The sequence below is a fragment of the Pteropus alecto genome, unplaced genomic scaffold (genome assembly GCF_000325575.1).
Source record: "Pteropus alecto unplaced genomic scaffold, ASM32557v1 scaffold20, whole genome shotgun sequence".
In the NCBI taxonomy this organism is placed as follows: Eukaryota; Metazoa; Chordata; class Mammalia; order Chiroptera; family Pteropodidae; genus Pteropus; species Pteropus alecto.
This window is the reverse complement of record NW_006436298.1, coordinates 39,375,043-39,395,670: the sequence shown is the minus strand read 5'-3', so window position 1 is coordinate 39,395,670 and position 20,628 is coordinate 39,375,043. Positions and strand designations below refer to the sequence as shown.

Below are 20,628 nucleotides of genomic sequence, written 5' to 3'. Positions count from 1 at the left end.
CATGTAGAAAGCTATGGTTATCACAACTGGTCATAGAATTTACGCTGGGTAAGGAAAGTAAGACATGAGGAAGATCAGGGCAGTGATAAAACTAACAGATTTAAAAGAGTGAATATCCCAACAGGTTCAAAGAATTGTTGGAGTAATAGAAATTGTGATATGAAAGATAAGATGTGATAGAGTGAAAACTGTGAATTTGAGATGGTGAAAGAATTGAACTTTGGAAAAACAAGATCTAGAAATGAGCAGTAAGGTGGAGTAGAGAGAAGAATTCTCTGGAGAAGAGGAATTCCACATTTGAAGACACCAGTGTACTAGAAGAACTGTCCACATGAACACTGAAATCACCGGGAATTATAACAGAAGTATTACTGGAGTGAATGCAGTCAACAGTTCTCCGGAGGTCTCCCATTTCTGCACATAATGTGAGCAGAGTTACTAACTTTACTGTGGTCTATCTTTTCAAGCAAGCTTATACAGCAAACAGCTGTGGAAAATAGACTGTCTCCCTCCAAAGCAAAAGGTAGGTTTACCTATACACTTCCTCCTCCTCAAGGACAGACATGCTTTGTGCCCATTATGAAAGATTCCAGTAACCTAAGCTTGGGTTTCTTCTCCTATAGTTCAATCCACTGTCTATGCAGGTATCACGTGCCCGCCCTCTTGAAGTCACATTATGGGAAGTGAGACTTGAAAACCAATGTAAGCAAATGCTGTTACTTTGGCTACCACTTTTGCTGTTAGTAATATAGTCTTTTGTTTCTGGCCCAGAAATCTCTCATCTTCTGCAAGCATCCATGAAACTGTGGTAGTTAACTTTTCAGCTTGCAAGTAGGGTAAAATCTCTTTGCTAAAAAACTTTTGCAAAATCTCCAATGAATGGGAGGTGGGAATGAAAGATTACAGCAACAGGATGAGTGGTATGGTATGATAACATAAGATAAAGTTTGGAGGTGTTTTAGAAGAGAGAATGATCTGGAAAAAGCAATGAGAAGCAAGAACACCTCCAGACTCAATAGTATGAAGAAACTGTGAAAGAAAACTGCTACCACTGGAGAAGGTTGCAGTAATGTCATCAGGGAAACCAGATTTAACTTACAGCAAAAAGGTGAAGGTAATATTAACAGAAGAGATGGAAGATAAAGAAGAATTTGCTGATGACTGACCTTGAGCTCCAGGGACATTATGAAAGATTTTCAGGAGATAGAGAGGAGGAGGTTTTAGGGTCAGATCTGGATATGTATTGTAAAAGACACATGAGCCTTGGGCTTCCTGTAGTGACTTACATGAACAGGAAAAAAAGGGGCATGAGGGAATTAGTTGTGATTAGTCTTAATCAGATTAAATTAGTCTACATGTTCTTACATCTCTCATCCCTCTTTTATCTACCCAGTATCCTCTATGGAACACTTTCTTACCAAACAAAACATCATTTTAGAAAATTTAGAACATGAGTTTTTAAAACTATATATGCCAAATTTGTTAACTTACTTGAATTAGATCTAAAATGCCAAGTTCACTTTCTGAAGAATCCACACAGAAGACAAAATATAACGTTGCATAATGTCTATAAATCAGTTTGTTGTCAGATCCTCCAATTAATCTATAGGACAAAACAAAACAATTGGAATGTTATATGAACAAAAAGAAAAATATTTTCATTAGCTCAAGCAAACTGACAATTTGCTTCAAAACCTTTTATAAAATGAAAGGTAACATTTAATGGCATACATTCAAGTAAACTTGTATCAGAGTAAGTTTTATAAAATAAGATGGTGTTTTCACCAAAAATGTCAAGTAAAAGATGTTAGTGCTTAAATTTCATTCATTCATTCATTCATTAACCTCTCTACTGAATACCTACTATGTGCCAGGAGCTGATAGTGGGTAAGGAGCAATAAACAAACAAATACATTAGAAAAAATTATCAGAGTAGAAGTTGCTATATATAGAGAATCAAAATAGGATGATACCATATTGATGGATTCTTTACTTCAGATTGGATGTTAAGACTGACATTTAGGCTGGGATCTAAAGATAATGAGCCAGCCATGAAAAAATTTAGAGAACAGCATTTCAGGCAAAGGTAACAACTAATAAAAAAGACACTTCATCAAGAACAAAATATAGATGTTCAGGGAAGAGAAAGAAATCCTCCAACAACGAAAAATCAGTAAGCAATGAGATGAGAGAAGTAGGCAGAAATCAGATCAGAGGGCATTTGTAAGTGCTTACTGGATTCAACTCCATTGGTCACAGTAAGTTACACAGGTTAAGACTGATGAGCAACTAGAAAAAAAAAATGACATTTCTTCTTAAATTTGGACAGATTTCCCATTAAGATCTCCAAAAAATACATTTTGTTTTGGAATATAAATGGAAAAAAAAAAACTGAGCTAAGAGATACTCAGTTCTTTTATCAAATGTTTTTACTTATGTTGATTGAAATTACAGCATTTAAAAAAATAATTTAGAAATCATTGCAAACATCATATATTTTGCTATAGTTATTTTATAATCAAGTTTACAATAATTAGTTCACCTCAAAAGACCCTTTAACACTAACATAATATAAAATCAAGACTAAATGTAACCAAAGCTAATTGAACAATCAAACAAGACATGGGAAAATAACATCTATCACTTACTCAGTAAAAGTAACACTGAATTTACAAATTCTGTAGAAATAACTTCTTTACGTATACACTATCTTTATGATCTCTAATAGCAAAAAAGGTAATAATATTTGACCAAAAAAATTTCTACTATGCAAGATATATTTTTAGAAAAGATATTCAATATAAAAATATGTATGTGCACTTTAAAGATTCCCTGAGATTACTTCTATAGGCTGTGACTGCAATTGTTCCTTGAAGGAGACAAAAAGAGCACAAAAAGCAGGCTTTGCTTTATCCTGAATAAGCAGTTTAGCGGTTATCTTAAACCTTTATTTGGCTCTGCTTTAAAAGAAGACCAAACTTTTGAAACTTTCAAATGGTTATTAATGTTATAAAAAGAAAGCAAAGATATAAATATGGCAAGTTAGTATTTTTCATTTAAAAATACTTCATCTTTAAACTACAATACTGATTAATATTGACACAAACTCTTGTACAGAATACAATATATCATATAAAAACACAGAATTTTAGAAATCCTCTCAGTCAAATTCCTCATTTTACAGAGGTGAAAAAACAGAGGTACAAGAATTTTAAGTTACCTGATCGAGAAAATCAGAATGTTAAGGATAAAACTATGACTAAACCAGATGTGTAGCCTCATCTCTGATGCAGTATTTGCTTTCTACTTTTTATAAGGTTGGAAAAGAATAATCACAAAGTCAAGCCATTATTTCTAGTTCAAACAATGCCCTGGGTTTGATCAATCAGGCTCTTGCATGTCTACCACATGCAGTACATTGTACTGAGTGATAAGTTTCCTATGAGATAAAAGATTAAGAGGTTGAGATGAGAGAAGTGATAGTAATAGCAAAGACGACTGAACTACAGAAGTTTAGAGAAATAAGTACAATTAAAATAGAAAAACAGAAAGCAGGTGTACCCGTCTCGACTATTAAATTGGAGATCTTGAGTTAACAGCAAAATTTACAAATTATAAGTATATATTTATAAGTGTAACTTTAAGTGCAGCATGATATAACCTTTTATGAAATGAAAGTAAAATTTCTACATGATAATAAGTAATTTATGGTCAGGTAAGAATGACTTCTCTACTATCCTATTTTTCATAATATGCATCGTACACCTTAAAATACAGAAGTGTAGGTTTCTCTGACTAACCTGTGATTATTCATAATGGGGATCAGTTAAAGTTCAGTTTTTGAATTGTCAATGAGGAAATATCTTATTAAGAAATTAATAATATAAACCTGGGGGAACGTTACAAAACTATTTGAAAGCAAATTGTTTTCAAGGACCCATTAATTTAAAAGTATTTATTTATAGTGGCCGGCAAGTTAACTATAAGTAACTCTTACTTATTAATTTAAAATAGAAAAACATATTAGTTGAATTCTAATCTATCTATATAGATATGCCTGTATATACACATGCACACACATAGACCTATATTTGAAAAGCAGACTTGAGACGTCCTTGTAATTATAAAATAGAGGTACTTTAAAACTTTATGAACAGTTCTATTCACTCAAAGGAATTCTTTGTAGTCATTAAAAATAATAAGATTGTTCTACATGTCTTTATGTGCAAAGCTTTTCAAAATATTAAGTGAAAACAAGCAACATGCAAACTAGCATACATAGTTTGATCCCATAAGCAAAATGTTTGAAGATCCTACTTTTACATGTTAGTCAATGTAAAATTAATTTTCTAGAAGGTTATACAAGAAACTGGGAAGAAGGACTAAAGTTGGGAGACGGAGACTTAGTTTACATTTTATACTTCCTTGTAATGTTTGAATTTTTGCTATAGGAATATATTACCTTTATATAAAATACCTTTATAAAATTCTTAAAAATAAAAAAATTGTATATCTTTAAAAAATTCTTTAAGTTAGATTTATAGCTAACGTAGGCAGCAATTAATTCACTTGATCCAATTAATCAAACTTAAAACACTTTTACCATAAACTGATTAAACATTATATATTTTAATCATATAAATAAAGATTAGAAATGTCTATGAAATGCTTTACTTACAATCCTCCTTCTAGGAAATTACAAACATTTTCATCTCTCTTAGATACCAAATGGAATGTCTCCCTGATGATTTGCTGTTGTGTATCTTCACTCTAAGAAAGAATAATTCATATATGTTAGGATCGAATTTATAGATTTGACAGTATTTTAAGAATTTTAAAAAATAAAAGACAGTAATATCTGCATGGAAAATTCATCTAAGAGAGAGTTCCTTGGAGAATTAACGTATTACATCCTACAGAAACAAACCCAACATTTTTTTATGAAAAACAAAAGCAAAAACAAAATCAATACTTTATAGTTTACAACCACAATATAACATTTCTAAGTTTCAAAAACCAATAAGAAATATTAGATGGATGAATTATGAACTGTAGTAAAAGGGACACCAGATATTAACTAGTCAAAGCCCACTGCTTTTCAAATGAGTAAACTGAAACACAGAAATAAAGTTATAAATAATTCATGTAGCTAATCTATATTTTAATGGAAAAAAGTTTGGAGCTTCCAATTAAGTAAGTTTAACTAAATGTAAATTGAGGTTAAGAATCCATCCATCTTATTCATTTTTGTATGTTATCAGAAAATGAAAACCGGAGTGGTGAATAAACTATGAAAGCTGTTTAAGTACATACAGGGAGAAAAAGAAAAAAGGAAAAAAGGTGCGTAGGGGGGAACCCTCCTAATTAAAACCACAATGAAAACATTAAGTATCTATACTATGGATAAAGACATATAAATATGTCTAATAATTTCAAGTACTGGCAAGAATGTGGAACAACAAAGCACTTATATAATACTAGAGAACTGTAAATTGGTACAATCACTTCCAAAAACAGACCAGCATTACCTAGTAAAGCAGAACATGTGGGTACCCTAGCACAATGATATACAACTTCTAGTTATACACTAGAGAAATTCAAAAAGATGTTTCCAAGAATGCTTACAGCAGCACTGTTTGCAATAGCCAAAAAGCGACAATATAAACGTCCATCAATGCTAGAATGCATAAATTGCAGTTTATTCCTGAACGGAATATTACACAGCAATGAAAATGAATGACTATAATAGATACAATGCCAATGATGATCGTAGAAATGTTGTTTTTAGACCTTAGAAATGTTTAAATCAAGTCACAGAAGACTGTAAACATGATTCTTTTTTTTTAGTTGAAAAACATGTAAAACTTAACAATAAATTGTTTAAGGACAAAAAAATACATGGCAAAACAAAAATAAAGGACAATTTTAAAAAGTCAAGATGGTGGTCAGAAAGTAGAGTAGAAATAGGATGAAATATAAGAGAGGTACAGAAAGATTCCAAAGGTATTGGTAATTTTTCTTTTTAAATGGGGTAGTGAATAGACAGTAGTTAGGGAATTATTTCTTATCTTACAGATATTTAATATATAAATTCTTTTATCTATTCAATATTTCGTTAAAAATTTGAAAAGGAGGGAGGGGGGGGAAAGCACTGTATAAGAGAGCTGCCCTCTTCCTTATGTTTGTCTCCACCACCTCCCTCTAGTCTTCATCTAGAGCTAAATGGTGTCACCTGGATGGCCTTACCTACGCTTGCTGCTTCAACCACGTTAATTCACCTACATCCCTAGAGCCTAAAAGAAGCCTACTACTGTAGACCCACCATTTTCTGTGTTAGTGATAGATACTTCCAGCTTCCAAATATAAATCTCTGCTTATAGCTCATAAAATTATATTAAAACTTACATGTTTAAGACTAAAAGCATATTTTTTTCTAAAACCTATTTTTTTTTTATTATATCATAATCCTGGTTAATGGCATCACCATTCACCAGACTCTAAAGCCAGCAAAAAATTTTTAAGCATTTTATTTTATTATTAGTTTCAAGAATACAGTACATTGCGTAGACATTTATATAGTTTATGAAACAACCCCCCCGATTACTCTATCACCCATCTGGCTCTACACAGATGCTGACTACATTCCCTATGTCATACTCCCTTTCCCCGTGACCATCTCTCAACTACTAATTTGTACTTCTTTAGCCCTTTGCCCCTTTCTCCCAGCCTCCCAAACTCCCTCACTTTTGGCAGTCACCAGATTGTCCTCTGTATTTGTTAGTCTGTGTTTGACTATTTTGTTTTTTGTTCCTTAGATTCCACATATAAGGGAAATCATAAGGTATTTGTCTTTGTCTGACTTATTTCACTCAGCATAATTACCTCTAGGTCTATCCATATCGTTGCAAATGGTAGGATTTCATTTTTTTCTTTTTTTATGGCTGAATAATACCCAATTGTATATATGAACCATGGGTCAAAAGGTAGATCTAGACTGTTTTAATTTTTTGAGGAAACTCCAGACTGTTTTCTATAGTGGGTATATCAATTTGCAATCCCACCAACACTGTATGAGGGTTCCTTTTTCTCCACATTCTCATCAGCACTTGTTCTTTGATTTATTGATGATAGCCATTCTAACAGGTGTGAGAAGTTCTCATTGTGATTTTAATTTGCATTTCTCTGATGATTAGTGACCTTGAACATCTTTTCATATGTCTATTGGTCATATGTATTTCCTCTTTGGAGAAATATCTGTTCAGGTCTTCTGCCCATTTTTTAACTGGATTGTTTTTTATTGTTGAGTTGTATGAGTTCTTTATATATTTTAGATATTAATGCCTTTGTCAATTGTGTCATAAGTGGATATCTTCCCCTATTCAGTGGGTTGTCTTTTCATTTTGTTGATCATTTCCTTTGCTGTGCAAAAACCTTTTAGTTTGATGTACTCCCATTTATTTTTTCTTTTGTTTCCCTTCTCTGAGCAGGTATGTCTGAAAATAAATTACTGGTAGCAATATTGGAGAGATTACTGCCTATACTTCCTTCTAGAAGTTTTGGGGTCTCACATTTAAGTTTTTAATCCATTTTGTCTATTCTTGTATATGGCGATCCAGTTTCTTTTTTTTCTTTTTTTTTTTTTTACCATGTATCTGTCCAATTTTCCCAGCACCATTTATTGAACAGACTGTCTTTACCCCATTGTACATTCTTGCCTCCTTTCTCATATAATAAGTGAGCGTATGGGTGTGGATTTTGGGGCTCTCTATTCTGTTCAGTTGATCAATATATCTGTTTTTATGCCAGTACCATGCTGTTTTGATAACTGTAACCTTGTAGTATAGTTTGATATCAGGTAGTGTGATAACTCCAACTTTGTTCTTCTTTCTCAAGATTTCGAAGACCTCGTGGCTATTCGAGGTCTTTCATGGTTCCATATAAATTTTAGGATTATCTCTTCTCTGAAAAATGCCATTGGTATTTTGATAGGGATTGCACTGAATCTACAGATTGCTTTGGGTAGTATGGCCATTTTAACGATGTCGATTCTTCCAACCCATGAGCATGGTATATGCTTCCATTTATTTGTATCTTCTTCAATTTCTTTTTTTCAATGATTTATAATTTTCTGAGAACAGGTCTTTTACCTCCTTGGTTAATTTGATTCCCAAGTATTTTATTGTTTTTGATGCAATTGTAAATGGGATTGTTTTCTTAATTTCCCTTTCTGAAAGTTCATCATTGGTGTATAAAAATGCCAATGACTTCTGAATATTACTTTTAACCAAATCCTTGCTTAAAGGTTAAACAATGTCCTCATTACCACTTTGTAGGCCATCCTGTAACTCTTCTGCCCCTCAGCTTCGTATCACTTTTAAATTTAAAAGCTCCCAATTTGCAAACTGTTTCTTATATGTACAATAAACTCTTACTAAATACTATTGGTTCCCAAGTATTTTATTGTTTTTGATGCAGTTGCAAATGGGATTGTTTTCTTAATTCTTCTTTCTGAAAGTTTCATCATTGGTATATAAAAATGCAACCAACTTCTGAATATTAATTTTGTATCCTCCTACTTTACTCACACGGATCAGTTTTAAGTTTTTTGGTGGAATCTTTAGGGTTCTCTACATATAGTATCATGCCATCTGCAAATAATGACAGTTTTACTTCTTCCTTTCCAATGTGGATGCCTTTTATTTCATTTTTTTTGTCTGATTGCTATACCTAGGAAAGCTAAAAATCTGATGATTGCTTTTCTTTTACTTTCCATGTCCATTCAGTCTCCAACTCCTGTTAATTCTATTTCAGAAACAGTAAAGCTGGATTCAAAGACATTATTTCAACTCAGATTCTTATTCTTACCCAGAATACTATAAGAACCTCCTAAATGTTTACTCTGCACCTGTCTCTCTACTCCATCCTACATTATCAGAATTACTTCCTTAAAAAAAAAAAAAAACTTATACTTCCTTTCTTAAAGCCCTCCAGTTTCTAACTGATCTCAAATAAAATCCAAACTCCCTATCATGCCATAAAACACCCTCCAAAACCTACGTCTGAAGTTTTATCAACTTCTTCTCCTCCTACACAATGTGCTCTAACCACAATGAACTTCTCATCATTCACTTCCTCACCCCATTTTCTAGCAGTATCCTTTTAAGACTCAGCTCAAAAATGATTAACTTCTGTGGTTGTTTTTTACTTTCCCAAGAAAAATTAGTTCTTTCTTTTTAAGTGCTTCCTTGGTACTGTTTCTATTCCTATTATACACTTATAACAATGTGCTAAATTTCCTTTGTAGATATCTGAATTCTACCAGACTCTGAGCTCCTCCAGATATTCTCTGAATCCGAAATTCTCAATACCTGGCTGGCACAGAGTAGCCAGTAAGTGTACTGAATAAATTAATTTGTAATCTAAAAGATGGGATCCACATTTCTTTATATTAGAAAAAAATCTAGGTTATCTTCCACAAGAAAAAAAAAAGGCAATGAAGTAAAGACAGTACCATATAATAGTTAAAAGTATGAGCCCTGTTCTAATTAAGATGGTAGATTAAACACACATCTACTTTTGTTGCCCTCTCACCCAGCTGAAACAACAATAAAGGGTTTTAGTTTTGTTTTGCTTTTTTAAGTCATAAACCCATAAGGATAAAAAAAAGTGGGAAAGGAAGACAAGGCAATAAAATTTGGAAAGTTGTTGAATGAGTGGTAAAGTATTAAGTAAACCTCAGAAAATATAATCCTAAATTGGTGACAGGGAAACCCGAGAACTAACCTAATTTGTATCACAAAATAGCCAAAAGTACAGGAATTGGTGCTTTTACGTACTTCTGGAAGTGAAGATAAAGAGGAGTAAAAAATAAGGAAGCCTATTTAAGAAGACAGACCACTAAATTCTCTCCACCATTCCCAAGAAAAGTCTGTAAGGTAATTCCCAGGAGTAGATAAAACAGAGGGTCTTGGAGAACAAGGGTACCATGGTAGGCAGAATAATGTCCCACCGAAGATAACGCTATCCTAATCCCAGGAACCTTTGAATATATTCTCTTACACACAAAACGACTTTGTAGATGTGATTAAATTAATGACCTTGAGATGGAGATTCCCCCATATTATGAGTGGACCTAATCTAATCACATGGCTCCTTAAAATCAAAGAATCTTTTCTGGGCTGTGGTCAAAGGGAGACATGGCTAGAGAAGAAGTCAGAGAAAGGCTATGCAACTGGCTATGAAGATGGAAAAGGGGGCCATAAACCAAGGAATGCGGGTGGCCTCTAGGAGCTGGAAAAGGCAAGGAAAACGATTCTCTCCTAGAGCCTCCAGAAAGAGAAATAGCTCTGCTGATACTTTGATTTTAGCCCTTGATTTTATCCCAGTAAAACCCATGTCAGACTTTGAACTCACAGAATCACATAAGTTTGTGTTGCTTTAAGCTACTAAGTTTGTGGACATTTGTTAGAGCAGCAGTAAAAACCGAATACAGGGACCATACTGAAAATAGGGGGGCTAAAAAAATGTGCACATATCAGATGCTGAAATCCCTAGTCCTTTTCCTCAACCAGTTTCCAGACTCCCTATAGTCAGTTCTTCTTCACTTTCCAGGCAGGAGCCTCTAATAAACTTCTCCTGGGAATTCTACCTAGATCTAAATGACGACATTGAAGGTTCCAACTATAGCAGAAACTGTTATCTGTTCACCAAAATCTAGTTTCTTTACCTCCCAGGCACACAATTCAATAATATTTTCCATTCTCCTTTGAATTTGAGGGGAGCCATAAAACAGCAATTGCAATTCTTACACTATCTAAACTGCCTAGCCTGATCATCTCAAGTAAAGCTCATATAGATGCTTTCTCACAGCTTAATACAATAAAATATAAGTATAAATATTTTAAACTTTAATTTAGTATACTCTACCTTGCCTTTTTTATGTTTCAAAAAAGAAACAGATATCTTTGCAACCAAAATTTAAGGGCGAGCCCTAATATAAGAATACTACAAATAATATAGTATAAGAAGTAAAGGGGAACAAAGACTTTTAGCAGCAAAATTATCATCTTCAAAGAAAAATGACAGACATCTAGGAAGGTCCATGAAAAATAGGCAGAATTCAGAAATGCAGAGAGCAGAGAATGTAATGTTGCATGACATTTGAGGCAAAAAGAAAAATTTGGACAAAATCATGAAATCAGGAAAACAAGAAGCATATGAAGAATAATTAGTTCTTTTTGCATAAAAGGAAGAGAAGTCTGCGAACTAAGCCTCAAAGCACTCCAACATTTAGAAATCATGAAAAAGAGAAGGCCTCAGCAAGGGAAATTTCATGAGTGTGATTTTTTTTTTTGCCAGGCCTCTTCCAAGCAGGAAGTCTAGCTGGAGACTTGGTATATGTGGGTAGGCCTCACTTCTGCCTGAGTGCATGAAGAACAAGCAGCCAGGATGCGGCTACCCTTAAAAGCCAAACAAGGGGAGAAAAGGGCACCTATGACAGAAACTGTACTAGCACTTGCCTATTATCTTTAAAGAATCCTCTATTTCCCCTCACAGTGTATAAAAATGTTTTTAAAATACTTAGCACAACAAAGAAGGCAGTCAATAAATGGCAGTTATTACACTCTAAAACCACCATCTACCTACTAAGATGTTTCCCAGTTTCAGAAGCAAAGACTCTATTATTTTATTTAAATAACAGACAGCTGAGAAGGTGACAGACTGAGTTTGACATGTTTAAAGAGAGAATATGAATCATGGTAGCAACTAAAACAGTCTAAGAACTTTAAAAAAAGGTAAAATTTAGGGGGAAAAAGTTGGAGTAAGGTTCCAAGACAATTCACTGGGGAATAGAATAGTCTTTACAACAAATAGTGCTGGGAAAATTGGATGTCCATGTGCAAAAAAATGAGGTTAGGGCCGTATCTCACAACAAACATAAAACTAACTCAAAATGGATCATAGACCTAAATGTAGTAACTAAAACTACAAAACTCTTGGAAGGAAATACAGGTTAGGTATTAATCTTTACAAGCTTGAATTAGACACAGATTTCTTAGATGTAACACCATAAGCACAAGCAAAGAAATAGATACAGGATGAAGTCAAAATTTAAAACCTTTGTTCTGCAAATGATATCAACAGGAAAGTGAAAACCCATAGAATGGAAGAAAATATTTGCAGATCATATATCTGATAAGGGATTTGCACCCAGAATTTATAAAGAACTCTTACAACTCAATAATAAAGAGACAAAAAAACCCAACTTAGAAATGAGCAAAGGATTTGAATCAACTTTTCTTCAAAGAAAAGCAAATAGTCAATAATCACATGAAAAGATGATCATCATTTGTTATCAAGAAAATACAAATCGAAATTACAGCATACTACTTGGCATCCACCAGGATGGCTAGAATCAAACAGACAGACAACAGCAAGAGTTAATGAGACTATGGAGAAACTGGAACCCTCATATACCGCAGATGAGAATGTAAAATGGTTTTAGCACTTTGGAAAACAGTCTGGCAGTTCTTCAAACACTTAGAGTTACCATATGATCTAGCAATTCCACTACCAGAGAGAAATGAAAACAAATGTTCACACAAAAATTCATATGAATTCATGTGAAAGTTCATAGCAGCATTACTACTTGTCAAAAAAGTGGAAACGAACCAAATATCCATCAACTGACAGAGAGAAAAACAAAATGTGCTATATATTTATACAATGGAATATTTTTTTGGCTGTAAAAGAAATGAAATATAGATACATGCTACAATAGGGATAAATCTTGAAAGTATCATGCTAAGTAAAAGAAGATAGTCACAAAAGATTACATATTTCATGACTTCATTTATATGAAATGACTAGAATAGGAATATCTATAGACACAGAAAACAGATCAGTGGTTGCCAGGGGCTGGGGGGAGGGAGGATTGGGGAGTAACTATTAATGGGTACTAGGTTTCATTTGTTTCGATGATAATGTTCTAAACTTAGATTATGGTATTGGTTGCTCCATTGTGAATACAATAAAAACCATTGACTTATACACTTTCAATGGGCGAATTTTATAGAATATGAATGATATCTTAATAAATATTATTTTTAAGATTTAGGTAATCCTTAAAAAAAAAAGTTGTGGCAAGTTTAACAGCTACACTTTCTCTTAAAAGTGTCTCTTTATGGAAAAATTCTCTGACAGAATGTAAGAGGACACTATATTTTACAATAAGAAGTTCATTCCAAACCAAGGCTCGCATAATTAAGACAGTGGAGGAAATACAAAGAGTAGCTGAGAACAATCTCTGGAATGTTCCACAATTCCTTAGCTACATAATCTTCCAAATTTTCAACTGAGGAAGAGGAAAAAGTTCTGGAGATAGATGACGGTGATTTTGCACAACAATATGAATGTACTTATCGCTACAGAACTATACATTTAAAATGGTAATTTTTCTATTGTGTATATTTTACCACTGTAAAAATTATTTTAAACAATCATACTAAGATATATTAATGACAGGAAATAGCAAGATATGTATGTGGTGCAATGAACTGGCAATCTTCCTCACTTGACAGCACACGAGAATCAAAATAATCAATGGGTCCGGCACACTGACAAAGAGCCCTTTTCTTCTGGGCAAAAAAGGGAATAATGACTGACAGCTGGTAATTCCTGTAATTGCACCAGGTTTCAAGCAATGGAGGAAAGATGTAAGCACTTCCCAGCACAATAATAGAGGTGTTCTAGTAGACTTCACATAAACTTTGCTCCACTACAAATGCTTTACTTCTTAAGTTGTATTACTTCATAGGTGACTTAGAAAATGGAACCAGTTTGATCTCTGGTCTCAGTATAGTAGCTGCACAGAATTGGAGCACTCCTACCTTTATTCATTGGGGTAGCATTCCTACTTTTTCAAAACCTAAGTTAAATGGGTGAAAAAGAAAACTGAGCAGAAGAAAGCATCATTGCCTCTCCTGCAGAGGGCAGAGGCATTGTTCAATTGTGCAAAATACAAGTAGGATTTAAAGAGAAATATCTCTTCTTGCAGAAAGCATGTTCGGATGATATCATCAGACTGAAAGGTTTGAAGAAGAGGCTGAATGATTTGCATATAGGCCTGATCTGGCCCTGTTTTTTTCCTCCAACCTCATCACTTGACACTCTTCCCTACAATCACTTAGCTTACCTTCTCAAAACACCAAGTTTGGTGCCATCTGAAGGATCTTACACCTCCTTCTGCCTGAAATAGTCTTTCCTCAGTTATTCTCATATGCTCCCTTACCTCGTTCAGGTCCTCAAAGAGGCTTTTCCTGATGATCTTATCTAATATAACCTCTCCCTTATCACTCTTTATCCCTTTATAGTTTCATTTCCCTTCATAGATTAATCACAATCTTACATAGTTTATTTATTGCCTATGTCCTATTACTAGATGTAAACTCACAGGACAGGGATAATATCTATCTTATTCATCACAATATTACCAGTACTTAAAGCAGGGCCATACAAACACAAATAAATACTTGTTGAAAGTATATGGGAAGAGAGAAAAGAAGAGTATAATGGACAGGTCAGGTAATATCCAAAAAGGCCACTCCTCCTTTCAAAGGACTGTCTTGGAGTCTCAAGAACTTAACACTTGTTAGCTAGAATGATGGCCTTTATTTCTCCTAGACTGCAATATCTTTTCTGAGAGCTGCCTGATCCTTCAGTAAAGAAAATTGTTTATCTACACTGCAGTTAAAAGGATTGTCAAGCAGCAGTTAAGAAATCCATAATCCACAAGTACAAAGAAGACTCCAAGTGCTAAAGACAAGAATGAATTCTGACTTTCCAACAAAAATTAGCAAAGATTTCCCTTCAGGATCAGAAAAAGGAAAGGCCCTGATACACTGAGGTTACACAGGAGTTCAATTTTGTGAAAAAGAAAGACACACACGAGAGAAAAAATATACATAAATTATTCAAGTGCTATTAACATATATTAATGTAATTTTAAACATTTTAACAATAGAGCAGCCAGACATTAGCATATTTGGTTATCTTAAAGCCACAAATGTACAATATATCTACCAACAGTTTGAATGTGTTCATTTTGTGTTATTAATGCCTGAAAGGTGTATGTTCTTCGTTGAGACATTCTGAAAGGAAAAATGAAGACTGGAGAAAATACAGCTAAATGTTAATAGTGATCTTAGTGATCTTAATAATTAAATATTTTCCATGTAACCACAAAAAGAAACTTATCTAAAAATTAAAACAATAATTTGACAATCAACAACTTTACTAAAGAAACATAAATATAGCCACCCTATACAAGGCCTTCCTCTGTTTAGAAAGATGGAGGAATGACCAATAACATTGCCCATTTTATAACCTTTTCCCTAAAACCAAAAATCTCTGTAATTTTGAACATTTTACTTCCTCCTTTAATTTTCAACGGGTTTAATCTTAATTTTTTAAAAGCAAATCTTCAAGCATACTATCTACAAAAATTGTGATCATATTAGAATGGAATTTTCAGTGATCCTTTGATATTAGCAATACCTTGAACTAAGATCTTTTGTGTGATTTGTTCAGAACTGGATATTTTCAGGAATCATTCCCTGATATTAACAACTTCATAAGCAATCTAAAATTACAGAGAAGAAAAATATCTATTCAAAAGAAAAAACATGAGCTAATACAAAGGGAATAGTGGACACTGGATTGCCTACCCAACATGTACTTCACTCTTCTGCCTTTCCAACAAAATGCCAATTTTATTCATGTTTCCATTCTCATCCTCAGCTTCAAGGATGGATCCTGATTAGCATAAGCTATTACTGGCCTTGGGTAGGACTAATCAGCCTGAAAGAAAAACATAATCTAAGAATGTAGGAAGAGATCACTCTCTCCTTATGGACTAAATTGATTACCACTGATTTAAAGGAGGAAATCAGCTTCTGGACATCAACTTTGGGAAGAGCAAAGCAGAGAAAAAGAAAAATACTGGACCTATGATAAAGTCACTGATTTGTTGAATCAAATATTTTTGGAATCTGTCTACTACTCTGCACTGCCTATTACGTATCCTAACAGTTTTTTAAAAAGAAATTTGAGTCAGGCTACATAAAACCTAATTTATGTATCCAAAAGCATTCTAACTAACCAAGTGTAAAGAAACCAAATCACTTGGAATTATCTTAACAAAACAACTCAAATATTATGTGTTAATATAATATGCGTTAATACCTTAATTAATACTTAGAACTGCTGACAATTCTATCTTGATAATAAAAAAAGTTTAATTATCCCATCTTCCACATTGTCTTAACAGTCACTAAAAATAGATATCAGTAAACAGCGGTGGGTCTTTCCTAAGGATTTTATAAAAGGAAAAAAAAGGTATACATACTTTCAATACTTTATATTTTTTATGTAAACAAATTCAATGAAAGAAAAGCACAATTTTAGACTTCCTTCTAGGACCTGAATTTAGTTGATAAACAACTTAATAATCACATATAGTTTATAAGAAAATTGAGGCAACTAGTGTATATAACAGTTTGAAAACTTTGCTGTTTGTACGTGTGTAGGTGTGTGTAAGCCTGCCCACAAATATACACACACACTCTTTTAAATCGGTGGAAGCAACTAAGGTAACTCATATAAAAGAAAAACATTTTTTACTTTATTAAAATAATTCACCAAAAGATATGCCATGGTTCATTAAGAACGAAGGAATCACAATCCAAGGTTGTGATTTTTTTCTTCTTTGATGGCTATGTAAAAATAGATCTGCTTTAAAAAATGTAATTCTCATTAGTCATTTATAATAATAAATAAATATTGCCAGGCAAATATTAAAAGACTATAGTTTGTTGTCAAGCCACTGTGGCTCAGCTTCACTTTAAGAGACAAATGAAGAAAAAAACATTTGAATTTGTGCAGTCGCAGGTCGAGGATATAGAAGGTAAAAACAAAAGAGGATGCATTCTAAGCCTATGCTTGTTTTGTTTTGTTTTTTAAGCCTACAGCACCTGGTATTCTTAGGTGGTCTCCCATCCAAGTACTAACCAGGCCCAACTCTGCTTAGCTTCCAAGATCAGACAAGACTGGGCATGTTCAAGGTGTAATGGCTGTAGACCTTATGCTTGAATTCTTAATGCTTGACTCTAGCAGGAGCCAAAAACTTCCACTTAGCAAAATAAGTATGTGACTTCATATGTCACAATTAAATCTAAAAATCTATTACAGTAGAAAATGGAAATCTGCACGATTAAAAGGTAAAAATGAACATATAAATTGTTATATGAGAGAGGATGAATGAGGAATGAAAATCCAATGCAGTAGGGGAAGCTGGTTGGCAAATGTTTAAGCACTTTTCAAACTGCTCAGTGTTAAACCATTGTTAACCCTCAGCATTCTATCAGGATATGAAAGTGTTAACTCAACCACACCCTTAAATATTGCTTAATAAATTAAAATCAAAACTGTCAGTCTTATTGGATATATACTCCTTAGAGATTTCTCTCACCTTAAAACTTAAGATAGTTGAAGTAACAGAATTCCATCATTACTTTTGTCCTAAAGGCATGGATTCATAAACTTCTAGTTAATGAAGGACTAAATTTTAAGAGAAGGAAATTTAGGCGGTCACTTCTAATCCAACCTCTATCCCAAGCTAGGAGAGATTAATAAATACATTTAGCAAAGATTTACTGAGATTATTCTGCATTCAAGACTCAATGTTGTTTGCTGGGGGTGACACAAATAAATCTAAAACCTGATACCTTTCCCTCAAGGGAATCTGTAAGATGTCCCAAAGGAATTATAGGCTGTGAAACAGATTATATCATAATAAAGGTTAAGGTAAAATCATAAGAACCAAGAGGAGTTTTTCAGCATGATAAAAGGCTACAGAGAATGTTTTAGTGATGTTTGAGTTAGGCCTGAAACAAGAGGTCAAATCTAGACATTTAGAAATGGAAGGAAAGGACATTCCAAGCAGTGAGAACTGAATAAACTCTGATGCTCTATACAAACACATCCCATTTTCAACTACTCTTCCCTGACATATTCTGCTCTTACCATGCCTGTTTTCTTGGTGTTCTTCAAACAAGGCAGGTTCTTCAAACAGGCATTTCCTCCTTGGGGCCTTTGTGTCTGCTGCTCCCTCTGCCTAGAATGATCTCCCTCCAGATATATGCAAGGCTGGCTTTCTTAACTCCTGCAAGTCTTTGCTTCAATGTCATCTTCTCAGAGAAAACTTACCTTACACTCCCTATCACCCTTCCCTGATTTTTCTACAGCACTTATTACTATGTGAAATGCTATACATTCTACTTATTAGCTTTGTGTATCCTCCTGCCAAAAGAGCAGAAGTTATCTTCAGATTTTAAAAACTACCTGCACATGGTAGAAATGAAATAATTATGTATGGACAAACTGATTGATGGAATAAATGAGTGAAAAAGATTTCTGCTCTCAAATAGGATATGGTCCAGTGGAGGAGATAGATACATAGATAGATAGATAGATAGATAGATAGATAGATAGATAGATAGATAGATAATCTTAAATTATTTCTGAATGACAAAAATAAACAGAGTTGGCAAAACCCAATTTATCAAAGACTAACATGCAGAAACAGCTTCTGGCATTCCCACTTCTGTTCTTCTTTATACAGCTCTTAGCTCCCTGCTCCCAGTAACACTGTCACTTATGCAATGGCCAAAAATGACAACAGCGATGCCACTGCTGCCAGAACTGCCTCTTCCCACTTTAACCTTCACTGCTACCTACTTAATAAAGGTCATGTTCCCACTGTTGGACAAGAGAAAGATGTATTCCTGAACTTCCAGATTAAATTGATTTTTCTGTAAGTTCTACTCCTGGAGTAGTTACACTGATATTATAGATTAGCCAAGAAACCTACTATTTTGAAGATTGCTTAATTATTAAGTGTAGACATGGAAAAACAAATTTTTGAATTGTTTCATTATTGGAACATACTTTTCTATACTGCAAATGGATGGCGCAGGCAAAATGGTTAAGAGAAAGTTCCTTCAATAAACGATAGCACTATATTTTAGGCAAATGAGTAACAACGTAAAGTTAAGGACTTTATTTTTTCACTGGGAAGGATCAACAAGAATTTTACCCTGGATTAAGGAATGACATAGAATTCTTAAATAGAACATAAGCATTTAAATTACATTAAAGCCAAACAGCAGTAGTAGAAAAATATTCTTTATCACTAGCAAAAGCAAGTGATAAAGGAATAAGCTCAAGATTTCTCACTTCAACTAACACCTCCACAGAATATATTATCATTTTAGGCAAAGTGACATTTTCACATTTAGTTTTTAATGGCAGGAATTTCTATCTGGGATTAATCTCCATAAAAGTGTTAGCCTTGGCACGATTTCAATATTTAACTTAAAGTTCATTTATGGTTATAAGCAAAATGCCCCAATACTATGCAATAGTTATATCTATACATTATCCTACCACTGAGAGCCCAATTTTGTTTTAACGGTGAATTTTGCCCTCAGATAGGCAAGTATGTGTACAACTCTCCCTCAATCTATAGCTTATCTTTATTGCCTTAAAATAACCTGCATTTTTAAACGTTTACACTTCTAAAAGAGTTTTACAAAAATTACTATCCTACATAAGTAGAAGAAAAACTATAAATAGGGCAAATTCCCTTAAGTAGAAAAATGCCAAACGAGCAGCTGAATTTGTAACTTCCACGGTTCTAACCGGTCAACTACAAACGTCTCCAGGTATTGCAGAAGTAAATAATTTACAGCCACGAAGGTAAAAGCCCAGTAAAAATGTTAGGTTCTCACTTATCTTTTTCTTTAATTAGGAGACACCTGAAAGTAAAACTGGGCAGTCAATCACGTATCGCAACCTTCAGGCGAGACTGTAGAGCGTGCAGTTATCAAAATGCAGGAAGCCAAAGTTCCTGCGCGATGAGAGGATTACAGAGACAAACAGAAGCCTATCTGTCCGTAGAAGAGAAAGAAGTCCGCCAGGAAAGACTGGGAGTCAAGGAGGTGGGGCTGCGAGACCAACTCGCTCCGCTCTGTCTTTTCTAAGAAGCTAACAGAAGCCGCGGGCAGCAGGAAGGCAAGAGAGCCAGTGGGCTCGCGGGCGCAGGTGGGCTGCGGTTGCCCGACAGGCAAGGGCCCGGGACCGGGAAGTCTCCAGGGCCTCGCCGTGCTGCCGAGAAACCACCCAGGCAACAGACGCGCGGAGGAGCTGCCTAGGAAGAGCCACGTCGGAGGATAGGAGCGCGGCGAGAGGTGGGCACCTTGCTCACACCCACCCCGAGGCTGACAGCCCTGGACCGCGAGGCGGCCGGGGCGCGAGAAGGGCCGCGGCGCGCATGAGGGGGTCGCCCTGAGGGCGCTGCCTGCAGCCAACGACTCCCCCTCGCCCTGATCAGCGGCGGCAGAATACTCACGTAAGGCTGGTAGAACTTGGAGAGCCGCGGCTTCCCGTGGTTGTTGAAGATGAGGATCGCCTTGATCATGGCTGAGCCGGGCCGACAGGGTGGGCGCTGGGGGCCAGGGCGGGGGCGGGCGCGCGAGGCTCGCCACGGGATCTCGCCGGCGATCCTTCCCC

The 20,628-nt window shown here is 34.7% G+C and overlaps 1 protein-coding gene and 1 pseudogene across 1 annotated transcript in view; both read right to left on the bottom strand.

Moving 5' to 3' along the window:
- Window positions 1–20,622, bottom strand: part of AP3S1 (adaptor related protein complex 3 subunit sigma 1) — a 57,986-nt gene extending 37,364 nt beyond the window's left edge. Inside the window, exons 1-3 of the mRNA XM_006913298.1 lie at window positions 20,468–20,622; window positions 4,679–4,770; window positions 1,492–1,603 (exon numbers count right to left, since the gene is read on the bottom strand). Of these exons, the coding sequence (XP_006913360.1) occupies window positions 1,492–1,603; window positions 4,679–4,770; window positions 20,468–20,536 (273 nt within the window). The 5' untranslated portion in view covers window positions 20,537–20,622. The remainder of the gene's footprint in view (window positions 1–1,491; window positions 1,604–4,678; window positions 4,771–20,467) is intronic.
- LOC112480753 lies at window positions 17,019–17,137 on the bottom strand (annotated as a pseudogene).
- Window positions 20,623–20,628: the final 6 nt, after the last annotated feature.